Genomic DNA, 18,321 nt, shown 5'->3' on the forward strand with positions numbered 1-18,321 from the left:
TTTCTGCGGCAGCAGATTCATAACAAGACAATTAGGCTGATGGGAAGCCATCTTAAACATTCTGTCCTCGCCTAAACCACGGCAGCTGTTTGTGAGCTTCATCTGGGGGGCAATTCCTAACTGTCTCTCTCTCTCTCTCTCTCTCTCCCTCTCACTCCCCTCTACTCACATCCATCTATCCATTGATCCTTTATCTTTCTATCTATTTATTTCTGTCTATTCTTCTGTCTGTCTATAATCTATCAATCCATCTCTACGTCCATCTGATGAACCATCTCTCTCTCTCTGCCATTCTATCCGTGCGTCCGTCCACCCCTCTCTCCGTCTCTCCCTCCCTCCCTCTCTCCGTAGGCCTGTAACCTCAAGTACGTGGACTTCCACAAGACGGGCTCCATCTGTGCCAGTGAGAACATCAACGACACGCTGACGCGCTACCGCTGGCTGGTCAGCGCGCCCGCGGGCCCCGGGGGAGTCACCAGCCCCCTGCGCGAGGTGGACTTCGACACCTTCTTCAGCTCCTCCAAGCGCATCACCCTGGACTCGGTGTACTTCCAGGCGGGCTCCAGGGTGCAGTGTGCCGCCCGGGCCGTCAACGGGGACGGCGACCTGGGGCTGGAGCTCAGCAGCTCCCCCGTGTCCATCAGCCTGGAGGAAGGTGGGTGGGCAGTCACACCTGTCTGCCTGTCTGTCTGTCTGTCTGTCTGTCTGTCTGTCTGTCTGTCTGTCTGTCTGTCTGTCTGTCTGTCTGTCTGTCTGTCTGTCTGTCTGTCTGCCTGCCTGCCTGTCTGTCTGTCTGTCTGTCTGTCTGTCTGTCTGCCTGCCTGTCTGTCTGTCTGTCTGTCTGTCTGTCTGTCTGTCTGTCTGTCTGTCTGTCTGTCTGCCTGCCTGCCTGCCTGCCTGCCTGTCTGTCTGTCTGTCTGTCTGTCTGTCTGTCCGTCTTCTGGAGGAAGATATGTGGACACACCGTGGTGTCTGTCTGTCTGTCCGTCCGCCTGTCTGACTATCAGCCTGGAGGAAGGTGGGTGGACACACCCGGGGGGTCTGTCTCTCTGTCCTTAGCCTGGAGGAAGGTGGGTGGACACATGTCAGACTGCCTGTCTGTCTGTCAGCCTAGAGGAAGGTGGGTGGGGAGATTTATCAGCCCGGAAGACGGTGGGTGGATACCCCTGTCTGTATGTATGTCTTCTGCCATTAGCCTGGAGGACGATGTGTGGGGATATCTGTTTGTTGATCGTGGGTGGGTGGAGATCTATCAGATCTATCAGCCTATCATTATTTCCCTTTTTTTGTTATTTCTTGCCTTCTCTTTCAGTCCAGTGTTCATTATATCACTCTTATTCACGCTCATATACTTTCTCCCTCTCTCTCTCTCTCTCTCTCTCTCTCTCTCCTGGACCAGAAGTAGTTGTTTTTTGTTGTTTGTTTTTGCTGGCTGTGCTCTCTTTTTTTCCCGCCAAAGCGCGTCGTGTTTCTAGCTCTGGACTTCAAACGTGGCAGAATTAGCCACGCTTAAACCATGATGTGTTTGTTTGACGTTTGTGTGTATGTGTTTGTGTGCGTGTGTGTGTGTATGTGTGTCTCTGTGTTTGTGTGTCCAGGGATGTGCCAGCCGCGCGTGGTGGGCTCTGTGGGGGCGGAGCCGTTCTCTGCCAAGCTGCGGTACACGGGCGCCAACGACGTGGACCACCCCAACCTCATCAAGCTCACCGTCAACATGCCTCACATCGACGGTGAGACACCACAGCCCATCTCTGGCCCACCTCTGTTCCACCACTGGTCCACCTCTGGCCCACCTCTGACCCACCTCTGGCCCACCTCTGGCCCACCTCTGACCCACCTCTGACCCACCTCTAGACCATCTCTGACCCACCTCTGACCCATCTCTGAACCACCTCTGGCCCACCTCTGATCTATCACTAGCCCATCTCTGACCCACCTCTGACCCTCCTCTGACCCACCTCTGACCCACCTCTGACCCTCCTCTGACCCACCTCTGGCCCACCTCTGACCTATCACTGGCCCATCTCTGACCCACCTCTAGCCCACCTCTGACCCACCTCTGACCCACCTCTGGCTCACCTCTGACCCACCTCTGACCCACCTCTGACTCACCTCTGACCCGCCTCTGACCCACCTCTGACCCACCTCTGACCCTCCTCTGACCCACCTCTGATCTATCACTGGCCCATCTCTGAACCACCTCTAGCCCACCTCTGACCCACCTCTGGCCCACCTCTGACCCACCTCTGACCCACCTCTGGCCCACCTCTGACCCACCTCTGACTCACCTCTGACCCGCCTCTGACCCACCTCTGGCCCACCAGGTTTAGCGGTAAACTCATGATGAGCGAGCAACGCGTAGGAGCTGGGTTGGCCACTGGGAGTATAGCCAGCCAACAGACGGGAGTTCAGCGCTGTTCACTCAACTCCATAGGAAGACATTGGCAGCGCTGGCGACAGCGCCGCTGAGAGCTCATCGTCTGTTGACCACTTTAATCACCGTAAACACCGCGGAGATAAACAGTCAGCTGCAACCCCCTCTATTACCCAACGTAGGCCCGACGTAAATGTGTTGCGTTTTTTTATTTCGACATTAATCGGGCTTGTGGAGATTAGCGGTATCTTCTCCAGCGAGAGGCTTTAGCTGCCAGACAGACGTCGTAATCTGAATCAGAAACCATATGGACATACGGTTGATTATTATTCAGTTTATTCAAAGTCCTGGCTCACAGTCTGTGTAACTGCACCCACACCCTCCCCTTGTTCCCGTGTGGCTGAGAAGACTTAACAGTGGTTTTAATATATAGCTGCTTCTGTTCCTTCCCGTCTGTATTACTTTTAATTAATCGAGAATTGTTAGGATTATATCTGGCGTGCGTGTCTGTGTGTTTGTGTGCGTTTGCGTGTGTATGTATATCCGTAAACTAACGTTAAAAGTTTGGGGTCTCTTAGAAATGGCCTTAATTTTTTACAGAAAGCACTGTTTTTTTTCAATGAAGTTAAGTTAAATGAATCAGAAATACAGTCCAGAACTCCTAATGTGGTAAATGACTATTCTAGCTGGAAACGGCTGAATTTTAATGGAATATCTACATAGGTGTACAGAGGCCCATTTCCAGCAACCATCACTCCTGTGTTCTAATGGTACATTGTTTAGCTAATCGTGTTAAAAGGCTAATTGATGATTAGAAAACCCTTGTGCAATTATGTTAGCACAGCTGAAAACCGTTGAAGGAAAGTGCGAGTTTTCATGGAATTGTCTGGGCGACCCCAAACTTTTGAACTCAAGTGCATGCGTATGTATGAATATATAAATATGTATGACCGCATGCATACATGTATGAGCAGGGATGCTACCCGTGGTTTCCACCCGGGCACTCTCCAACTTCGAGCTGACCCTCAGCCCGGACGGCACGCGCGTGGGCCAGCACCGCTGCTCCAACCTGCTGGACCGCCACGAGGTGCAGACCCGCCACGGCTTCCTGACCCACGCCAGCCGCCACGCCGAGGTGATCGGGGAGACCTCGCCGTACCAGTACAGCGCCGCGCTGCGGGGCGCGGGCACGCTGCGCTTCTACCGCAACCTCAACCTGGAGGCGTGTCTGTGGGAGTTCACCAGCTACTACGACATGTCGGAGCTGCTCAGCGACTGCGGCGGCACCATCGGCACCGACGGCCAGGTGAGGGGGTCCACCGCCTGGATAGAGGACCCCACCGTGGTCGGGGGGGGGGGGGGGGGGGGGACCGGAGCCTCGTAGCCGTAGCTCCTGGCTTCACCACAACATCCATAAGAAATGTCTTGTGTTGAGAGCAACTTGTTGTTCCGATTCTGCCTGAGCAGCCGTTGATCTTTGGATAAGACGTTTTGTGAATAGTTGTATGGTGATCCCCTGTTGTGCTGTCCATATAATCCGTGCTAACCGACTCGTAATGATTCCAAAATGCTCAACTTCTCATCGCGTCATCATTGTCAACATTCGTGGCAGGCGGAAGATTGCCAAATGCTCTTCGGCAAAAATTGGCACAAGGAAGGGAGTTTGAATAATTATTTTGGTACGGCATGATTTGCTGTTTGTTCTGGCACTGCCGTCTGCCTGTAAACCGCTCTTCAATTCAGTGTTATTAAGCGGAGGTGTGTAGCCTCAATGCTAAATCATCAGGTGACCGGGTTACCGAGGCTATTCATGCAGTAACGCGTGTATAAATAACGTCCAGTTACCCATGGAGCCAAATGCAGGCTATAATGCAAACAAATTCGGTTTTCCTTTAATAATGCAAATAATAATTCATTGTATTTATATCGTGCTTTTCAAGGGCACACAAAGTGCTTTAGATAGTGAGTTTACGAGAGGTATAATTTATATAACTTTATCGATCCCAGATGGCAAACAATGGCGGCAGAGAGTAGCAAGCACACATCAGGGGGTAGAATAAAAAAAGGAAATAAAAATAAACAAACGATAAGATGAGTAAATATCCCCCAAAAAAAAAGAAGACTATATTGAAATTCTCTATATCTACAATTCTAATAGTCGAGTTGGAGATGTTGAATCGTCGACCTCTTCCACTAAAAGTAGGCAGCACCCACTTGGGTGATGCCAACTCCCCCCTCACTGGCTATCTCAGAGCTGAGGAGGGAAACTATCCAATCAGAGACCAGGGGGGGGGGTGGGGGGACCAGGTGACCATGGCGGTAAAGGGGCCAGGACCCCGGGTTTAGCACCCCTACTCTTACGATGAGTGCCATGGGGTCTTAAGTGACCACAGGTATTCAAGACAATCCCATTATTTCTCGTTGTGAACTGAATCTTGTGACATATTCTATGTGTCAGAAATGGTTGCTACGATACGGCACGCTTTGACCGGTAACAATGTTTCAGGGCGGGGCACGCCACTGGAGTAATAGATAAAGATGAAAGAATATCACTGATGGTTTAAGAAATTGACCTCTCTGTTCAGTGGCGTGTCACTTGCGGTAGGTCAAGATGGATGAATGGCTTCCAGTATCGGTTTCACTCGCTCACTTGTGTCACTGTAACCTCTGTCTGTAATAGAGCATTACGTCCAACTGTCTACCAGCACATCTTGCCTCGCCGGCAAGGCACAGCGATTACGAACCACCGAGAAAGGCGTTGGACGACCTCCAGATCATGGCTTGAGCGAAGGGTTTCACGTTGCGAGGAATGCACTGATGCTTCGCCGGTGATCTGCTCTCCACGTCCACTGGTGGTTCATCGTTTCTAGGGGAATAAGCCAGTTAAAAATCGGTTATTGGATGTAATTGTTCCACATCATTTTCAAGTAAAGTTTAATAAGATAACCCCAATTCAGAGACCAGAAAACAAAATGCTTGACATTTCATACGTGGTTCCGCCTCCCTCTTCCTCCTCCCCCCCCCCCAGTGAAGTGAGTGCTGGAGGATGCAGCCGGTGGAACTGAGCATGTGCAGAGCAGTGAAACGGGAGCAGCTTTATCACGTCTGGGGTCGTTACGCGTAGGTCCTCCACAGCAGGAGAATTCAACCTTCCAGTAATGCAGAAAATACCAATTCAGCGTTTTTTATTGGCCTGTTTTATGGGTCAGTTCGGGCCTGTAACTGCTAACTGCACTTGTCCCCTATTCTTTCCGAGGAGCCTCCGCTGTTTGTGTTTTTGTGTTGTTTCCTCCACCAGGATGAATCATTCACAGAGGAGCTAAAACCCTTCCTAACTCCCCTAGGCTTTTCCTTTTAAGACCCGCAAGCCAGGGGAGGGATGAGCAGCCTCAAAGACAAGCTAGCTTACGTGTTAACCGTGAAGCTAACGCTTACAACCCCCTTACAACGGGACTGTTATTAGCGATCTGTATCCTGTCAGGGGGAAGAAGTGAACCAGCCGCCCCCCCCCTGTAATAAAAAGCCTTCCCTCTGTCGCGGTCCTCCCCGTGGCGGTCTGCTACAGAGGCAGGGCCGCTGTGTGGAGACACGCCAGGCGAGATCCGCCGTCTGGGAGACTGCTGTGAAGGCTTTCAAGTCGTCCGAGATCCGAGATCCGCCCCGGACGCCGTTAATAAGGCTAGACACTCGGCTAAGACGCCAGCTAAGGCGGGGCGGGGCGGGTCAAAAAACCAACCAAAAACAACAAAAATAAATCACGGAGTCGACAGGGCTCCCACATCGCTCAGCCCGGCCCCCCCCCCCCCCGCTGAAACATTATTTATGAACACCGTTCCTACGGCGCTGGTGTCTCAGCACTGGGCTGTTTTCTCTCTCGGTAGCGGCGTGCACGCGCGCGCGCGTGTGTGTGTGTTTGTGGGTCGCTCTCTACAGAGCTCAGGCTTGTTAATATAATTGATGGTTCTACTTGAGCGTGGCCGGGAGTTCAGTCAACAAAAAGGCATTCGCCGCCGCGATGACAGCCAGCTCTTAATGACTGGAGAGGACTGGCCTCTGGCCTCTTAAGGGTTAATGGGGATGTGGTAGGAGCTCTTTCTCTTTGCTGATCGCAGGAAACACCAGCAGCAGACCTCAAGGCGAGGGCGATTTAGCTTTAATGCACCGCGGCCATTAATAAATCCGGGCTATGCCAGTGTGGTTTATTCAATACTAAACATCGCTCAAGTGGGATTATTTTTTTATGGGATTCATTTATCTCCCAGTGGGTGGTGTAAATAGAAGATCAGTTGAAGATAAAGGTTTATCTGCTCTTGCTGTGTGCGGTGCAATCACACCACAGTTAATGGAAACGTACAGGGTGTAGTTTATCTGCGTCCTCTACGATTACGTCGAGGGGAAAGTCACTGGAAGGAACCACAAAGTAAGTGGAATGGATAAAAGGGTTGGTGCTTAATGAGTAAAACAGTCCAATAGTACCAAAACATTGAGGCGAAGGAGAGCCGCAGACACGGACTTCAGGTTCAAATCCATTTGTCCGTAAAACCACGGAATAAGCGAAAAGAAAAGATGGCGGCCCTCGTTGCCACGGTTACACCCAGTGACCGCTTGTGTGTGCGCAGTGATGGTCGGGGCCCACCACTGCGGTGGTGAGGAGATGAGAAGGTTTGGAGATAAGGAGGTGAGGAGGTGAGGAGATGAGAAGGTGCGGAGATAAGGAGGTGAGGAGATGAGGAGATAAGGAGTTGAGAAGATAAGGAGATGAGAAGGTGTGAAGATAAGGAGGTGAGGAGGTGAGGAGATAAGGAGATGAGAAGGTGTGAAGATAAGGAGATAAGGAGATGAGTTGGTGTGGAGGTAAGGAGATGAGAAGGTGTGAAGATAAGGAGATGAGTTGGTGTGTAGGTAAGGAGGTGAGGAGATAAGGAGATGAGAAGGTGTGAAGATAAGGAGATGAGTTGGTGCGTAGGTAAGGAGGTGAGGAGATAAGGAGATGAGGGGGGGTGCTGCTGGCGCCCGAGGCTGTGGGGCACGTCTTCACACGAACACTGAGCTAGCGGAGGCAGGTTCCCCCCCACAGTCACTAGGAGACACCTGAGATACCTGAGAGGGAGAGGGGGGAGAGAGGGAGAGGGGGGAGAGAGAGAGAGAGAGAGAGGGAGAGAGAGAGAGAGAGAGAGAGAGAGACCTGAGAGGGAGGGAGACCTGAGAGGGAGGGGGAGAGAGAGAGAGAGAGAGAGAGAGAGACCTGAGAGGGAGGGAGAGAGAGAGAGAGAGACCTGAGAGGGAGGGAGAGAGAGACCTGAGAGGGAGGGAGAGAGAGACCTGAGAGGGAGGGAGAGAGAGAGAGAGACCTGAGAGGGAGGGAGAGAGAGAGAGAGACCTGAGAGGGAGGGAGAGAGGTAGGGGGAGAGAGAGAGAGACCTGAGAGGGAGGGAGAGAGAGAGAGAGAGAGACCTGAGAGGGAGGGAGGGAGAGAGAGAGAGAGACCTGAGAGGGAGAGGGAGGGAGAGAGAAAGAGACCTCAGAAGGAGAGGGAGGGAGGGAGAGAGAGAGACCTGAGAGGGCGAGGGGGGGAGAGAGAGAGAGAGATATATCTGAGTGATCTAAACATAACGAGAGAGAGAGAGAGAGAGAGAGAGAGAGAGAGAGAGATACCTGAGAGATATAAACAGTACATTGAGAGAGAGAGAGGGGAACAACGAGAGGGGATAAAAGAAAGAGAGACACCTGAGATACATGGGAGAGGGAGCGAACCCTGAGTGATATATACCTGAGACAGCAACAGAGAGAGAGAGACAACTGAGATACATTGAGAGAGTGGGAGAAAAATAAAGAGAGGCACCTGAGAGAGGGGGTATTAGTTTGAGAGAGAGACATTGAGTAAGAGACAGTGAGAGAGGGAGAGGGAGAGAGAGAGAGAGAGAGACAGAGACACTGAGTGAGAGAGACAGAGGTACCTGAGAGAGATGTTGAGTGAGAGAGACAGAGAGAGAGAGTGGGAGAGAGAAGCAGGGGCTGAGAGGGGAGAGAGACTCCTCTCTGACTAACCCTCCACGGTGGTAGGGCTGTGGTGTTTGCTTTTATGTTTGACTAAGAAACACACTGTGGCTTTTTTTTTTTTCGTGAAGTCGACAAACGTCTTTGATGCAATTCCAGAAAATGTCTTGAAAGCAAGCCCTCGGGCCACGCAGCTTTGGTGGTACGATTCTGGCGTTGACGTGCCACTCGGGTCTGGCAAACAACGTAAACACTGCGACGTAAATTGTGAACAACGGTTTATAATGTGCAGATGAAATTAATTCATTAATTGCTGGATCATATTTAATTTGGCTGAGAAGGTGTTTTTTTTTCTCTATACAATGCACGGATGCAAGAAACTTTAACAGTGTCTTGCAAATGAGGTCAATAGATTTTGTAGACATGTGAGTTATAGCGTTTGTAAATGTGATCTATAAGTCTCTGTAAAATATGTTAAGAGAGGTATCTCAATCTGGAATGTTTTATAAAGTAGGCTGCATTCACATTTTCAGTTATTATTTTTTCATTTTTCATTCTTGCTTTATCCAAGCGACTCACAATGGGTTTGCGAACATTCAAAGCATAAATGTTCAATGGCCTTTCAGAAAAGGGACTTCGACATGAAGTCATGGTACTTTTAAGATAAGAGATAGGATTCTATAAATCCCAGACAGAATCCTAGACAGGTGGGATATACTCAGCAGCCTTTGAATGTGAACCATGGTTGTTTCTTCAGGTGCTGAACCTGGTCCAGTCCTACGTGACTCTTCGCGTGCCTCTGCACGTGTCCTATGTCTTCCACTCGCCGGTGGGCGCCGGCGGCTGGCAGCACTTCGACCTGCAGTCAGAGCTCAGACTCACCTTCGTGTACGACACTGCCATCTTGTGGAAGGACGGCGTAGGGAGCCCGCCGGAGGCTGAACTACAAGGCAAGGAGGCTGCTATCGACTCTCAGTACTTGGTGTTGAAAATAAAAATAAAATAAGTAGCTTTAGATAAAGCAAAATATTTGAAGAAGGGAATTGTGAATGAACAATTATTAATAAGCAAAATAATTGTTATACCTAAATTGAATTGAATGTCATAATACAAAAACGTTAAATTTATATTGAAAAATATTCAAAATGTATATATTTAATAACGCAACACATATTTGCTCTTTCATATTTGTTTTATAATAAAATGTTCTTGTTGTTAGAAACAAATTGAACATTTGTAGCTGACTTTCCAAATTTCCCCTTCCAGTTATCCATTCCAAAGCCTAATAGTTAATCGGTATTTCCTGTATTTCAGGGGCTCTGTACCCAACCAGCATGCGCATCAACAGCCAGGGCCTCCTAGTCGTCAACTTCCGCACCGAGGCTCGGTTCAGGGGCCTGTTTGTGCCCTCTCACCCAGGTAGGCTTCCACCACGCAGGTAAAGGCTAACCGCTATAAGCTGTCACAATCCTATCCAAAGCTTGAAGGTCTAATGGTTTTATCACCAGATGTGTTGTTGATGGTGGATAGATAGTCAGCGGCTAAAGTCCACTGAGTGTTATATTTGTATTTGACCATTCTTATAAATCTGAAAATGTTGATTATATTGTAAATCATCGGTATAATAATTTCTTCAAGAGAGCGTTATGGTACTTACATACATAATACATATTTACAACTTATATGCAAAACACACGATACGTCCACAAACACATAGATAAAAGTGGTAGTGTTGGTGGCAGGCTGATCTAGTCATCATATATCTGGGACGACACTCATTTGTGATGTGACTGGAGGGTAGATAATAAAATGTAATAAAAGGGCTGGTCATGGCTCATTAATATCACCGATTGTAAAATAGGCCCTTTAAAAAAATGTAAGAACCTGAATATTCACTGCTTCCTACTCTAATTTAATCTATTTGAGACAAATCCAGTTAAACACACCTGTATTAAATGCAAATCATACTGTGTCTGATATCTGGTAGTTCAGCCATTTATTTTACCACCAACTGCTTGGAAGGAATTCTGACAACATTATTACATCTATGGTGAAATATTATGTCGAGGGAGTATGCTAATGAACTTTTTCTCACTTTAAGTGTGATTTCATGAATTATTCAATCCATAATTGCCCTGTTAGTTCTCTGGCAGTAATACAAGCCATCAAATATTCACACAACTCCAGTGTGTTAACCTTGCTTAGCTTTGTCTGTCAGTCTAATCTTTGAGTCATACCTCTCCCCCCCCCACCTGCCGTCTGTCTCTCTAGCCTCGTTGATGTCGTCCATGGTCATGTGCCCGGACCACCCTGGCTTGTCTTTTAACCTGAGCCTGGTGCGCACCGAGCCCACCTACAGCCAGCCCATCCAACAGTGGACCTTCGTCTCGGACTTCGCTGTAAGGAACTTCGGGTTTGAAATCTGTTTTGGTAGCCCGGGCTTCGGCAGCCTTGCTAGAGCGAGCCGTCGAGTGCAAAGGCTCATTCCCAGAAAACAAATCAACATTCCTCTCTAGGGAATGTATAGCAACTGGCTACGCTCAGTACGCTAAGCTAGGCTAACATGAATGCAGCTTAAGCTAAGATAGGCAAAAATTAGCAAACAGCTAAAGTAAGATATCATTCTTGAGAACTTCATTTCCCCTAGAAGGATGTAATGGTTGCTGTGCTGTGTCCGTGCATGAGAGTTCAAATGGGTCATAAACGCTCGATGAAGCCGATGAAAGTGATGGAATGTGCGTGAAGCTTGACATTCTTGTCGACGTCCCCGGCTAGGTGCGCGACTACTCCGGGTCGTACACAGTGAAGCTGTTGCCATGCACATCCCCCCCCAACGTGGAGTACAGCATCCCCCCCACCTGCAACCCCCGGGACCCCGTCACCTTTGACCTGGACATCCGCTTCCAGCAGGTCACTTTACATTTAAATCACATTCCCTTTTCACGTTGTGTGTATTTGCTGTGTTTCCTGTCTGTTAACATGTCTGCCCTGTGTGCCTCTCCTGTCTCTCGGTGTGTTAGCCTGTCCGTGTGTGTGTGTGTGTGTGTGTGTGTGTGTGTGTGTGTGTGTGTGTGTGTGTGTGTGTGTATGTGTTTCACGACCCTTTAGCAGCAGAGTTCAGCCTCAACAGCCAGCGGATACTCCTCTCTAAGAGGGCTCTGTCGCTCCCTCAAGGGGTTTGTTTCTCCTTGTTAACCTGTCTGTGTGTGTACCTGTCTGTCTCTGCAGGTGAGTGACCCCGTCGCAGCAGAGTTCAGCCTCAACACCCAGCTGCTGCTCCTCTCCAAGAGAGCTCTCTGGCTCTCCGACGGCTCCATGGGCTTCGGGCAGGAGAGCGACACCGCCTTCTCTCAGGGTAACAAATCATTATTTTTCCGATTAATTTGGGGTTTCAAAGAATGGAAGAATTCAGTCAAGTTTTAGGGGATCAGAATCGACTCCAACAAAAAGTGTTTTGACTCATATCTACCCTTTAGAAAGGTTATGCAGCACTTGGATTTTGTAAAAAAAAAAAATTATCGGATTGTATTCTTTGGTCGTTCCCAGCGTCACCTTTTAGTGGCTTTTGATCAAATAGTCTGAAATGTTAATAAATATAAGTGTAATAAAAATGTAAGAGCTGGAAACCTCAGGCCCACGTTCAGTCAGTCTATGTTCAAAGTTAAACATACTGAGAAATAAATGCAACAATATCTAGGATATGTAGCCATGTGTTAAATCAAATGTCAAGTTCATTTGTAGGAAAGAAAGCTTTCTGTCTTTTCCCAATGTTCTTTATCCATGCTCCCCCGTGTGTGTGTGTGTGTGTGTGTGTGTGTGTGTGTGTGTGTCTGTCTGTGTCTGTGTCTGTGTAAACATAACAACATGACCTCACCCTGAACGCCGTGCCCCTGCAGGCGATGTTATCTACGGTCGAGTGATGGTGGACCCGGTACAGAACCTGGGGGACTCCTTCGTCTGCAGCATAGAGAAGATCTTCCTCTGCACTGGAGCGGACGGCTACGTTCCAAAATACAACCCGGACAACTTTGAGTTCGGCTGTCTGGCCGACGCGCCCTCGCTGCTCTATCGCTTCAAGATCATCGTGAGTTAAAAAAAACCGAACAACCAACTAACTAACTACTTACTACTGCACACTAACTACTGCGCAACGCCGCGGCGCAGAGGTTAGCATATGGGTTAAACACTGCTGGGATCTTTCATGGAGGAGTTTGTCTGTTGGTCACGTGGGAGTGCTTCGGTTTGTCCACACACACACACCGAGAGACATACATTCACTGAATTCACTTTCATTCTCCTGCCCTTGAACAAGGCACCAGCATTAAATCTTGGCTTAGTCCCTGGGACCTGCACTGCAGCATTAAACCAGGCTATCCAAGCCCTATTGCTTATCACTGGCCACCAGTTTCGGCCGGTAGAACTATTTCCCCGCCCTGACCCTTGTTGTTATTTCAGACAAAACCTTCCTTGATATTAAAATCATATTCCAAGGAGCTAGATACATATATAAGCCCCTCCATTCTGAAGAATGGTATTTTCTTCCCCAATCTTCTAGGGCGGATGGAAGGCAGCCACTGTGTAATTCGGTCTCATATTACGGGCCAATTTCCACAGAATAGCCGATCGACTGATCTGTGTACCATGAAGAAGTCTGCATGGAACCATATTCTAGCAACCTTGTTTCCTAAGCCTCTTTGGTATGCGCTCCACGTACTTTAAGCCACTCAGTCAGGATTATAAAAGGCTCATTTATGTTTTGGACCCAATTTAGGTATTACTTTTCTTATCCAGGCGCCATTCTCCATGCCAATCACGACCCCGGCGATTATATCAAACCCACGCGCGTGGATGCAGGAGCGCTCAAACTGTGATCGAGACCTTAGGTTGAAATGTGCAAATGACCTGTTCAAAGAATTCTGTGACAGGAAAAAAAGTATTTCACTTTCATTTTTTATCTTCCTCCCACGTTTTCCATCAGAGACATCGTCAGGCAGCAGGCTAGAAGACTGTATTCCTATGATCCATCAGAAACAGTTTATAGGAATAGAATTCATGACCAGTTATTAGCTAGAATCCTCATCCTTCCTTTAAATCAATGTCCTTGCCCATTTTGGGGGTCTAGGGTTAGGGGGTGGCGTAGGATATGGCCTGTTAAGCCCATTGAGACTGTATTTGTGATTGGGGGCTATACAAATAAATCATACTTACATTGGCTTAATCATCCTTAAATATCATGGGAGAGCGATTTTGGTTGGGAGATCCCTGATAAAGTTTGACATTGGACTACGGCTTAACGCTTTCCACAGACTCTCCATCCTTCTAAGGAGACACTAGCCAAAATGGCCCAGAAACCCAAATGTTTTGGTTCTTTTCAGCCATGACGTTTTTTAATCCAACATTTTCCTTTATTTTGGTCCAAGAAATTCACCCAGTCCCTGAGCCAATAATTGGGATGTTTAGTGTGGTTCCAAGTGGGCTGAACCTGTCCTATTGCTCGGTCCGTTTCGGCAGCCATTCTGTCACGCTCAGACAAACACCTCATCCCTCTCGGGCCGGGGTCCGTTCCACCAGCGTCTCGTCCACTCTGGGCGGGAGGGATTCATTAAAAACTTGGCAGAGCTGGAATACACTCAGAGATCTCTTGATTAGTTTTAAAAACCTGCCATCCGTTCCCTGGGCTATTTTGATTCCAGCATATCCTGTGCGTAGAGGGAGGTGATATAAGTCTGTAAGTAAGCCCACCACATGGGTGCTATCCTGGAGCGCTGTGACTCCGAGATGTGCTGGCGTCCTCCGTCTCTCAGCACACCGTCGTGCACTCATAGGATGACGCGCGGAGCTCGGCTGGGTGTTGGGTGTAGTTATCGCCAAACTAAAGTGCGATAAAAATTGTACACACATTCATTAAAGGGGACCTATTATGCTTTTTCGACTTTTATGACCTATAAACGTTGTTAGAATGATTGATAGTCATGTATAACCATACTAAAGTGTCAATTAATGACGTGCATGCATTTCCCTGCTGACAGTCTGGGGTGGCTGTGCAGAGCGCTAAACACTCGGGACAACGTTTGCGATTCACTTGTTCACATTTCCGGGAAATCATCTACGTAGAGGCACTCCTGCCACGCCCCCATATGCCTGGTCAAATCTGCCCCCGCGCGCGCTTCAAGGGAGGTAACCAATCACAACGGAGTTGGGTTAGCAGGAGGGGGGCGAGGGGGCGGAGAAAGGACGAAACCGAGCGTTGACAGAGAAGGCTGAAAGCGCCCAGATGAGAGGAAGAGTTTCCCGAAAATCTACATCGTTTTTTGTGTATGGTTAAACGTGACTGTCAATCATTATAACAATGTTTATAGGTCATAAAAGTCGAAAAAGCATAAGTGCTCGTTGCTAGTCATACTTCGATGTTGGGCCTCGACGCTCATCTCTGGGCCTTCCCACCTGATTGTTAACCTCCTCCAGGACAAGGCACAGCCCGAGACCCAGGCCCGCTCCTTCGGGAGTCTGGCCTTCGAGGCCTACCTCGCCGTGGATGACCCGGCGGCGCTGGCCCTGGTCCGACAGCCGGGATCAGACGGCTTCAGGATGGCCTCCTCTGCTCTCTTCCAGGTCGGACGCTCCAGCCGCCTCCACTCTCCCCTCCACGAAACCAAATGATACCATGTTGGATTTCCATTACGCTTCGCTACGTAACCAAAGAAGCTTTAGGAAAACAAGCAAATCAACTCAAGAGATAAGGAAACAGAAGGGTTCGAAGACGCCTGGAGGCTTAAGTGAACCTCTTATGAATAGATCCATATTGTTTATGGGCTTGTTGTGCCCTCACGGACAGACAGGCAGTGTGTTGAATGAGAGAGGGAAAGACATAGGAGAGTCAACCCTGGGTCAATCCAAGACATAAAGGCCACATGCTTAGCGCGCTAGCCTCCCTATACCCTGCTGAAGTTACGGTCAGGGGTTTCCCGGCTTAGTGGCGGTTCCGTTTCGGTTCTACTGATAACACCGTTGTGGCGTCTCCTTTCTCCCCGTCCCCAGGTGGCGGCAGGGAGGGAGTGGTTCATCCACACCATCTACACCGTCCGCTCCCGGGAGAACGCCAACCGCGGCATCGGCAAGCGCAGCCTGGAGTACCACTCGGTGAGCGGCCGCGGGCCGCCGGGCCGGCCCCGCCCGCGGAGGTCCGCCGCCCGTCTCCCCGACCCGGTGGAGGGGATCGGCACCGAGAACGACCGGGGGACCAACATCCTGCACATCGCGCTGGACCGCGGCCCCGGGGCCCGCCAGCGAGGGGGGCCCCGGGAGGAGGACGCGGCCCCCGGCGGCGGGGCGGGGGCGGGGGCGGGGGCGGCGCCGCGGGAGCTCAACCAGCGGGAGGAGGGCGGCGAACGGCTGGTGCTCGTCATCGGCGTCGTGGTGGGGCTGCTCCTCGTCGCGCTCGTCGCCGCGGCGACCGCCCTGCTCGTGCGGTCCAGGAAAGACAAGTCGGCCGCGGGCAGGGAGCCCCCGGTGTCGGCCAGCACCGAGCCCATGGTGGGTGGAGGGGGAGCCGGAGACAGCTCCGAGGTCTGAGGAGGAGGGTAGGGGGGGGGGGGGGGGGGGCGGTGAAACAGCAAACGCTTTTGAGTTACTGTTTAGAAGTTTTGCAAGTGCCTCAAACTGGGTGACGTTGAGGGCCGGTTCGGGCCGGTAGCGGATACAAACTGGGGTTTCCTTTTTTTCTCTCGAGGTTATGTTTGATATTTGTACTTGAAACACGACGCGTCCCTCCCAGGAGGAGAACCGACAAGGGAATCGGCTGACAGGCTTTCGTCCACCTCTCCGCGATCATGATTCTGTTTTGCTTTCGATGGCCATTTTGATCCAAAAATGTATGTTGTGAGTCCAAAGGTGCTACAGAGAAAACCTTTTATGATTTCAGCTTTTTTCTTTCTTTTTTTTGTGTGTCGAAGACGTGGAACAAGTATTTTTGCAAATGCTAAAGTCGGTAAACTGAAACTGCTGTGTATGTTTATGTGTCACTGAGTCGCGACACTGTAATGTTTAGCTTTTAATGTTTCTAAAGTCCTGTTTCCCTGCATATGACTTCATGATTTCATGTGTGCCTAAAACAAATCATTTGTTATTGATTTCAGACATCCTTTGTGTGTCGCCACTTATAATATATTTACACGTTTTATGTCTTTATGTCTTACGCATTTATTTTGCATGCATTTATTTTTGTATTCTTCTGTGTGGTTGTACTATAGAACGGTATAACATATCTCATCCATACGTGACAAACCTACTGTACTGTGTTAGAACTACTGTAAACCAAACTCCTCCATGTGGGGGGTTTGATTTTTCGCGGTGAATTCCCATGATAAACAGTATTCATCAGTGGTTCAACTGGTGGTCCAAACACAGCTTGATTTCAAGGCCCTGAAAAGAAAATGCGAAATCCAACCTGCGTCGACTCCGTAGATTGAAACCCAAATTTCAAGACAGCTGGTCTGCAGTGTACAGTGTGCTATAGTTACTGTTGGACCGTTCAATACAGCCCGAACCCTGCCATTATCATAATCATTAATATTATGACATGAGAGAGAGAAGTTCTGAAGATTGAACCTTGAAAGAAATAATTATCGATCCTTTGTACAATAGGACTGAGTTGGTTGGTTCATTATTTTTTTTATGCCTTATAACAGTTGAAAGGGAATATTAATTGTTTTATATAATCGTATAGTTGTAACTTCCATTCAGATATACTTCCTCTTGATTGTTTTAATTATTTATTTTTTTATATTGCCAATATCCCCTCCCTACCCCCCACCCTTTCGTTATGAACTTCTAGAAAAAGATATAGCTATACATTTATAAATATCCATCTCAAAGTGAACATTCTGCGTGCCATGTTTGCACTGAAAGTGTCCCCTGTAAGAGGGAATGCCAGGCTTTGTGTTGTGGTTTGGAATACTTTCATTATTCATAAAAAAAGGGAAACAGTGAGATCCCATTGATTACCTCATACCGTGCCGTCCGATAAACTCTGACTCCGCCGCTTCCTGAAAAGGTCACCTTGATTTTGATTTTGTTTTCCAGAGAGAACAAACCTTTCTATGCAACCTATGAAATCATGTTGTTCCCTTCCATCGTTGTGCGTGATTCGCCTGTCCACAATCTACTGCATCCACGCGATGACGCTGTAAGGATCTCCTGTCCGGCGTTGTTCTATCATGTTCACCGCAGCGAAGATGGTAGAATACCTTCTGCCTTTACGCTCATGAATGTTTGTACTGTATATATACACAGCCATGTAAGACTTATGAATATACACCGTTTGGATGTTTTGGGAATGGTTCTGTTTCAATAAAGACTATGTGCTCTAAGTATTTCTAAGTTGGACCACAAGCACACGGTGGTCTAAATAAATGAATAAAAACAGAATGAATTACATTATCTTTCTCAATTAACAAACATTCATCATATCCTCCTTTAATGTGTGACAACGTCTGGCAACTAGATATAATATATTCGTTACCCAATTAAATATCCATTTGACTGTCTAATAACCCGTTAGCACAGCTGATAGAAGCAGCTCCGTTTAAATCAACGTTTTTCCGTGGGAGCACTCTGAACTGCATCTCAATATCTTTTCTCCTGTGTCATTAGAAGTTTTGTGGGTTAAACCGCCCCAAACCAGTTAAGAATCAATGGAGTGTGATAGTGAACAATCTCACTCAGCCTTCGGGGGAATCTTATTAAAGATACTGGGAGATGAATTAATGTAATTTAAGGGGAGGCAGGACTTCCCATCAACTCAGAAGCGCCTCAACGCCAAGAACTGGATTATTGGATTTTCTCTCCCTCTCCCTCTCTGTGGTTGTTTGCGTGTGCGTGTGTGTTCCAATTACCCTCGGTATATAATTTCAGTCCATTGCTCATTTTCTTTTTAATATTCTGTAATAATT

At 48.6% G+C, this 18,321-nt stretch overlaps 1 protein-coding gene across 1 annotated transcript in view; it reads left to right on the forward strand.

The window, feature by feature from the left end:
* frem2b (FRAS1 related extracellular matrix 2b) overlaps positions 1–17,806 on the forward strand; it is a 97,441-nt gene extending 79,635 nt beyond the window's left edge. Inside the window, exons 14-24 of the mRNA XM_060075005.1 lie at positions 352–655; positions 1,599–1,730; positions 3,349–3,680; positions 9,129–9,321; positions 9,686–9,790; positions 10,643–10,770; positions 11,147–11,281; positions 11,600–11,726; positions 12,268–12,455; positions 14,837–14,983; positions 15,410–17,806. Of these exons, the coding sequence (XP_059930988.1) occupies positions 352–655; positions 1,599–1,730; positions 3,349–3,680; positions 9,129–9,321; positions 9,686–9,790; positions 10,643–10,770; positions 11,147–11,281; positions 11,600–11,726; positions 12,268–12,455; positions 14,837–14,983; positions 15,410–15,943 (2,325 nt within the window). The 3' untranslated portion in view covers positions 15,944–17,806. The remainder of the gene's footprint in view (positions 1–351; positions 656–1,598; positions 1,731–3,348; positions 3,681–9,128; positions 9,322–9,685; positions 9,791–10,642; positions 10,771–11,146; positions 11,282–11,599; positions 11,727–12,267; positions 12,456–14,836; positions 14,984–15,409) is intronic.
* The last annotated feature ends 515 nt before the right edge of the window (positions 17,807–18,321 follow it).

The sequence above is a fragment of the Gadus macrocephalus genome, chromosome 16 (assembly GCF_031168955.1).
Source record: "Gadus macrocephalus chromosome 16, ASM3116895v1".
In the NCBI taxonomy this organism is placed as follows: domain Eukaryota; kingdom Metazoa; phylum Chordata; class Actinopteri; order Gadiformes; family Gadidae; genus Gadus; species Gadus macrocephalus.